The sequence below is a fragment of the Gekko japonicus genome, unplaced genomic scaffold (genome assembly GCF_001447785.1).
Source record: "Gekko japonicus isolate JY-2015 unplaced genomic scaffold, Gekko_japonicus_V1.1 scaffold4564, whole genome shotgun sequence".
Lineage (NCBI taxonomy): Eukaryota > Metazoa > Chordata > Lepidosauria > Squamata > Gekkonidae > Gekko > Gekko japonicus.
In genome coordinates this window covers 4298-12369 of record NW_015168801.1, presented here as the reverse complement: position 1 = coordinate 12369, position 8072 = coordinate 4298, and the positions used below count along the sequence as shown (strand labels likewise).

At 43.2% G+C, this 8072-nt stretch overlaps 1 protein-coding gene across 1 annotated transcript in view; it reads left to right on the top strand.

Moving 5' to 3' along the window:
- The window catches only part of LOC107114265 (pulmonary surfactant-associated protein A-like), a 14066-nt gene extending 6828 nt beyond the window's left edge, over window positions 1–7238 (top strand). The window contains exons 2-3 of the mRNA XM_015415710.1: window positions 3986–4063; window positions 6838–7238. Coding sequence (XP_015271196.1) covers window positions 3986–4063; window positions 6838–7238 — 479 coding nt within the window. The remainder of the gene's footprint in view (window positions 1–3985; window positions 4064–6837) is intronic.
- The last annotated feature ends 834 nt before the right edge of the window (window positions 7239–8072 follow it).

Here is an 8072-nt window from a genome sequence, read left to right as displayed (position 1 = left end):
GAAATAATAAACACAATATTCACATGTACTTATAGCTAAATATATTTGCTTTTTTATACACAACATCAACTCTAGTGTATTGTAAACACTTTCAAACGACAACATCACATCTCAAACACTTTCAAACTAAGTTACGTAACATGAAGAGTCCAACTGTCTTCTTCCTGATGGAGGATAAACACCAATGTACAGTTATTTGCACCGAACAATGCAGCAACCTATTGTACATTTCCCAAGTGATGATCCATCAGGTAAAGCTAGCAGGCAGCTTGTATTTCTCACTGTGATGATTCAGCTTAGCCAGCAAGCCTAGTAGATGTATTTTCCCATGTGGTGATTCAGCTAGCAAGCAGGCCTAGCAACACGTCTCCCGGGCATAACCTGCGCGTTTCGAACAAATCTTCTTCCGGCATAAATTTTTCTGGCACCACAGCTCTTGAATTTACCCATGCATAAGTCAAACAATGTAAACATGGCTGTTCTGGTTCTCCATGGGAGCATCCCAGAAAGTCCTCTCTAATAAAGCCTGGCCACCTCTAGAGGGGAAAGCAGATAATCTGGGAACAGAGGGGATGTTTTTGAAACAACAGACCTATTGTTAAATACAAAGTCATGAATCAGGCAAGAACCATAGACGATTAAGTGTCATTATTATTGAGTTGCCCTTGAGAAAATGCTTGCGAACGGAAACCAAATCCTTCTTGTGTGTTAGCCTTGTGTGAAATGTGTGTTCTCTTAGCAAAGATCCAGGATATCTTTGTAACACGGCCTGTCCACTAGAGGGAAGCATAGACTGCCTGTTTAGCTTAATTCTACAAATGCCCCAAGGCGCTGAGCTTTTTATAGTCTTCAGTGGGAGCTTTTCTACCATGTAGGGTTGCCAGTCCACAGGTGGGCATACAAAAATATATATCACTGTGTACAACAAATATATGCTTATGGTGAAACAATGTTGCTTCAATCTTTTTCTTTTTATATTTTCCAATATTATTGTCTCAATATTGGTATCAAATATGATCAAAAATATATTTCACCTAGACAATGCATAGAGAAAGATATGTTTCGCCCAAACGATACATCGAGTGCGGGTTTACATCCGGACAGAACCTTGTCAGTCACACTGTCCCTAGTCCCACGGGACTCTGGTAATTTACCCGTTTTGGATGAATCTTTTTCAAGGACCGTGATGTTTATATAAAGGATGCAAGGCGCAATAATTTTTCTCTTTTTTTGGTGCATATTTTTATTAAATTTTCAGTTTAGTGCATACATCCACGCCATACTTTCAATATCATTTCAATCCAGTTAACACCCCATACAATTATATTCTTAACAGCGACACGTCAAGCATACATAGCTAAATGTTTCCACCAGTAATTCCCTCATCCAATACAATTCCTCTTATAGTACATATATCCATTAATAATACTATTTTCATTTTTAACATTATGTTCCCTCTAAGCTGTGGGGTCTTGTGAGCAAAAATTCCACTTTGTGAGCCACTGGCATTAAAGTTGTGAGCGAGCGATTTGGCTGCTGCATAGATTAGTTTGCTCCGGAGCCATCCCTTCCTGAGCTAAGACAAAAATGTGTGAGCCACAGGCTAAAAAACTGTGAGGTAGCTCACACTGACTCAGCTTAGAGGGAACACTGGTCAGAACCCTTGCGGCAAACATAATAACCTATCTGAGACAGCATATCTTTCAAATTCAATCAGGTAGCCGCAAATTATTATCGCATCTGATGAGTTTCACATTACACTACGACCTGGTCCTCTGAGGTAAAGTGAGGTCATCATAGGGTTTTTGAGGTAAGACATGATCATTAGTGGTTGGAAATCAAGATTGCTCTTTAAGAAAGAAAAAGAAAAAAAACCAACCAAAGCACCTGACACACAACCAAACAAAAAGCAAACAGAAGGGGGCAATTTATCATACATGTTTTTTCAACACTTTTAAAATAACTTCTATAACCCCATAATTTACCCGTTTTGGATGAATCTTTTTCAAGGACCATGATGTTTATATAAAGGACGAGAGGTGCAATAATTTTACTTTGTGAACACAAAAGCTCTTAAGATAGCAGCATGGTCTAGGGCAGTGTTCCCTCTAAGCTGAGTTAGGGTGAGCTAGCTCACATTTTTTTAGCCTCCGGCTCACACATTTTTGTCTTGGCTCAGGAAGGATGGCTACAAAGCAAACTAATTTACGCAGTAGCCAAATTGCTTGCTCACAATTTTGATGCCAGCAGCTCACAAGAAAGAATTTCTGCTCACAAGACTTGACAGCTTAGAGGGAACATTGGTCTAGGTTCCCGTCAGGAGCCAGTGTTCCCTCTAAGCTGTGGGGTCTTGTGAGCAAAAATTCCACTTTGTGAGCTACTGGCATTAAAGTTGTGAGCGAGCAATTTGGCTGCTGCATAAATCATTTTGCTCTGGAGCCCTCCTTCCTGAGCTAAGACAGAAATGTGTGAGCCGGAGGCTAAAAAACTGTGAGCGAGCTCACACTGACTCAGCTTAGAGGGAACACGGGTCAGAACCCTTGCGGCAAACATAATAACCTATCTGAGACAGCATATCTTTCACATTCTATCAGGTAGCCGCAAATTGTTATCGCATCTGATGAGTTTCACATTACACTACGACCTGGTCCTCTGAGGTAGGGTCACGTCATCATAGGGTTTTTGAGGTAAGACATGTTCAGAGGTGGATGACCGTTGCTGTCTTCTGCACGGTACTAACCAGGGTTAGCTTAAGTGGCACGGCCATCGTCTACGAAAGATCCGCCACCAGTGTCACATTCCACTTCCGCTGCCCGGTAGCTGCCCTTCCAGGATTCCTCTGCCCCTATCCCCATTGGAAAGGAGCTGCGGTGGCTCAAGTGGTTAAGACGCTGAACTGCAGGCTGTGGAAGGTCGGTCGTTCAGCAGTTCGAGACCCGAGTGTGCCGCATGACGGAGTGAGCTCCCATCTCGAGTTCCAGCTCCTGCCAACCTAGCAGTTCGAAAGCAAGAAATTGCAAGTAGATAAATAGGGACCACTTCGGTGGGAAGGGAACAGCGTTCCGTGCACCTTGGTGCTTAGTCATGCCGGCCACAGGACTACGGAAATGTCTTCGGACAGCGCTAGCTCTTCGGCTTGGAAACGGAGATGAGCACCGCAACCCTAGAGTCAGATTCGACTGGCTTTCGAGCAAGGGAACCTTTACCTTTTTATCCCCATTGGAACCGTCTGTTCTCTTCTGCTGGGGGGGCCGTTGACCCCTGAAGGGGGGGCCCAATGCTTTTTAGTCTGGTGTCTCAGGGCGATTCTGTATCTAGCATTCGCTCCACATTTTCTCAACTGGGAGGACAAAGTGTAGCTCAAAGCCACATTCAAATACCTCGGGGCATCGCCGTACTGACTGCAACGTCACCCCCGAACGGCCATAAAACGGCCGTAAATCTATGCAGAGGGTACAATAAAATCCGATGATCGAAGAAAGCGAAAGCGGCATGGAATGTGGAGGCTACCATAAAGCCCAGTGATCAAAGGAAGTGAAATGCAGCATGCAATGCAGAGGGGAATTTCTGTTCCAACATGGGTTTCATAAAACGAGGGAAAAGCCAATGCAGAATCAGCCACGGCTGTGACCGTTCCGCCTTGAGTGACTCCACTAGGAGTTTAATACTCTTGACAGAGTCTAAACCAGTGTTTCCTCTAAGCTGTGGAGTCTTGTGAGCAAAAATTCTACTTTGTGAGCTTGAGCTTGAGCTGCTGGCATTAAAGTTGTGAGCGAGTGACTTGGCTACTGCATAAATCAGTTTGCTTCCTGAGCTAAGACAAAAATGTGTGAGCCGGAGGCTAAGATTGTGAGCTAGCTCACACTAACTCAGCTTAGAGGGAACACTGGTCTAAACTCCGTATGAGTTATGGCCAGAGTGGGATATAAATGAGCTCTATTCAGAAATCAATGGCGAAATAAATAATTGTTATTTCTGTTCACAGGCGTGTCTGCATACGAAGAGCCCAAACTGCGAAACAAACTCAAGGAGCTGGAACACAAAATCACCCGACTGGAAAGAGGTACATTCTAAAAGGCTTTTAAAAAGCTTTCTGTCAGCTCGTTAGTCTTTCTTAATAAAGGGGGTGACATTTTTTGATTCTCGGCTAATCCTTGCCTTAAGTTCATTCGAAGACGTGGTAGGCTTCGGGCGAGGGGTTAGGAAACAAGGCCGGGGATTGGCCGTCACCAGTGAGCACCATCGAAACAAGGCAGGTTCATCACCCAGGTTGCTGATCGGGACAACAGACTGGCCAAGGGTACCGATTGGACAGGAGGCTGTGGTTAGTTTCCGAAGTGTCTTAGTTTCCGAACTGTCCTGCTCCCACTAGGCTCAAAGGCAAGGTGCCGAAGGGCAGTTTCTGCAGCCCGCAAGGGAGTCTTGTAAGCAATGCTCCCTCTAAGCTGTGGAGTCCTGTGAGCAAAAATTCCACTTTCTGAGCTACTGGCATTAAAGTTGTGAGCGAGCGATTTGGCTACTGCATAAATTAGTTTGCTCTGGATCCATCCTTCCTGAGTGAAGACAAAAAATGTGAGCCGGAGGCTAAAAAACTGAGCCAGCTCACACTAACTGAGCTTAGAGGGAGCACTGAAGAGAAGCCATGTTCAGCTTAGAGGGAACACTGAAGAGAAGCCACGTTGATCAGACCAGTGGCCCATCCAGTCCAACACTCTGTGTCACACAATGGCCAAAAATACCAGGTTGTTCCACCACCGCTCAGTACAGCTAGAATTATGCTCTACTGCCAACACCAAGCCAATAGTTTTATCTGTCTGGCTTGGGGCTTTTCTGCATTCTCATTTTCCTCACTTCTGTGTTCCTGTTGTTTCAGGGCGAGGGGGGGGGTTCTGTTCCACACGTGTCTTGCGCCCTCTAGTGGCCGATTCAATATTACATCTCTGTATGCCCAGCATATCTCCCTGCAGACTTAAACTGTAGGTTTTTTATGCTGAACATAATCTAATCAAGGCAATACCGAATCGACCACTAGAGGGAGTAAAACACATGCAGAACAGGAAAAAAATCTGAACAGGAAAAACTCTGCTCCCTCTAGGGGTCGATTCAATATTACATCTCTGTATGCCCAGCATATTTCCCTGCAGACTTAAACTGTAGGGTTTTTTTAAAAAACAATTTTATTAGGATATATCAATAAGTCAAACGACATCTTACAAATTGTCTTATACCCTTTTCTCCTAGTTTCCCCCCTTTTCTGACTTCCTGCAGTGCTCCAACCCTCAGTCCAAATCTCATATTTTTTCTCTTTTTTCCATTTTTCAATAATAAAATTCCGCAGGTAACCTATCTTTTAACAGTTGTTTTTATAAATTTAAATTTACTCTAAATATCTTTCTAACTTCAGTAATTATCAAAGCAAAATAGATTATTTTTCACATCCCAATATTTCTCTAAATATACTTTAAAATCTTTCCAATCTGCAAAGAATTCTTCTGCTTCCTGATTCTTAAGCTTTCTTGTCATTTTATCCATTTCAGCCATAGAGTAACTTTTTTAACCATTCCCAAATCTCATGAGTTCTTTCTTGTTTCCAGCATTGAGCATATGTCATTCTAGCAGTTGTAATCATATACCATATTAAAGTCAGTTTTGCAATGTTGACTTCTTCCATTTTGAGTCCCAAAAGTAGCATTTCAGGTTCCTTCTTGATTTTACATTTCATAATTTTCTCCATCTCTATATGGACCTCAGTCCAAAAGTTTTTTGCTTTATCGCTAGTCCACCACATATGGTAAAGAGAACCCTCTATTATTTTACATTTCCAACATTTGTTTGACAAATTACTACTTATATTTGCTATCTTTTTGGGTGTCATATACCATCTATACATCATCTTATAGCAATTTTCTTTTAAATTATTACATGTTGAAATTTTAATTGCATTTTCCCATAAAAATTCCCAAGTTGACATATATATTTCCTTATTCATATTAACTGCCCATTTTATCATCTGCTCCTTAACTGTTTCATCTTCTGTATACCATTTTAGCAAGACCTTATACATTTTAGATATCATCTTTTTACCCCCTTCCAACCACAAATTTTCAATTTCATTATATTTCTTCCTAAACCCAAAGTCTTTTTTTGTCTGTTTTAAACAAATCATAAATCTGTCTGTATTGTAGCCAACCATAATTGAAGTCCAATTCCACTTCTGCTTTCATGTCAAACGTTAAACTGTAGGTTTTTTATGCTGAACATAATGAAAGTAATACCGAATCAACCACTAGAGGCAGTAGAACACATGCAGAAAGGAAACAACCCAAAGCAACATGAACCCACAAGCGAAGAAAATGAGAATGCAGACATTTCTTCAAATTAAACATCACCCTCCCATTCCAAAACACACTGCAAACAGTGAAGCCTTGGGGATCCCAGTCATTAGAGATATTCAGAGCTAAGCAGTTATCTCTGAACCTTTTCTTTGTGTCTTGGTACACATATGTTTTCAAGGCCAGAGACATTCGGGGGTGGTTTGTCATTGCTTGGCTCTGTGTAGTAACCCTGGACTTCCTTGGTGGTCTCCCACCCAAGTGCTAACCAGGACCGACCCTGCTTAGCTTCTGTGATCTGATGAGATCAGGCTAGGCTGGGCCAATCAGCTCAGGGTGATGACCTAATGGAGTCTAAAAACCAGAGGTGGTGGTAGGCTACATTTGGCACGACAAGACGGTCCATGATTCGGCCTTGAGAAAGAAAAGCCGGTCCTGAATCTTCACAAGAGCGCCACAAAGGCTGTCTGATGAGATGTTTAAAGCCTCCCGTTTTCCTTTTCAGCCTTGGAACTGAACGGAAGGATCATCATCGTTGGCGATAAGCTGTTCGCCACCACGGAGAAAATGGACTACTTCGATAACACCGTCAAAATCTGCAGAGCGGCTCACGGCTCCATCGCCACTCCAGTGAACAAGATGGAGAATGATGCCATTAAGAGTTTGGTGGAGGAATCCAATACATACGCTTACCTGGGCATCACAGAAGGGCCCGTTCCTGGGGATTTCCACTTCCTCAACGGGGCACCTCTGAATTACACCAACTGGTACGAGGGGGAGCCGAAGGGGAAAGGGGCAGAGAGGTGTGTGGAGATGTACCTGGATGGCACTTGGAATGACAAAATGTGCAATAAGTACCGCCTCAGTGTCTGTGAGTTTAGTATCACACCCACTCACAGACCTTAATAACAGGGTTTTTCCTAGGAGTCGTTATTTGGGGGTCGCATCTAAGAATAAGTACAGACAGACAGCATAGTATAATGGTTAGGGGAATGGACTAGGTGCTGGGAGAGCCAGGATCATGTCCACACTGTACCATGAAGCTCATTGAGTGACCTTGACCAGTTACTCTCTTTCAGCCTAACCTCCCTCACAGGGTTGTTGTGAGGATAAGTAAGGAAAGGACCACATTTACTGCCCTGCACTCTTCGGAGGAAGCGTGCGGGGGGGAAAGGTGAAACTAATAAATCATTGAAGGTTCCTTGTGATACGACTGATTATTGTGTGATTCTTCTGTGCCAGAAAAGGGAAATCAATAAAACGCAATGCATTTAACTTCTCTTTCTTTTTATTTAGTGTGTACAAAGGGCTGAGTTCTGTCCAAACTTGCTGGTTTCTTTGAGACAAAGGAATAGAATTTCAGGACATTTATTAAATTAAGAGTTAGGGGCTGTTAATTATTGGAATAAGCATTCATCTGGCCAGATTGCATATATGTGAGCATGTGAAGTACTTAGCGGGCCACGGAAGCTGATTTTCATCTGTGTATTGAGAAATTCAGCACAATCCTAGATTAGGGTTGTCTGCCATCTGAGCTGGGGGGGGGGAGAATCTGTTCAGAACATAAGAGAAGCCAATGTTGGATCAGGCCAGTGGCCCATCCAGTCCAACACTCTGTCACACAGTGGCCAAAAAGACCAGGAGCCATCAGGAGTCCACCAGTCGGGCCAGGACACTAGAAGCCCTCCCACTGTTGCCCCCCCCAAGCATCAAGAATACAGAGCATCACTTGCCCCAGAC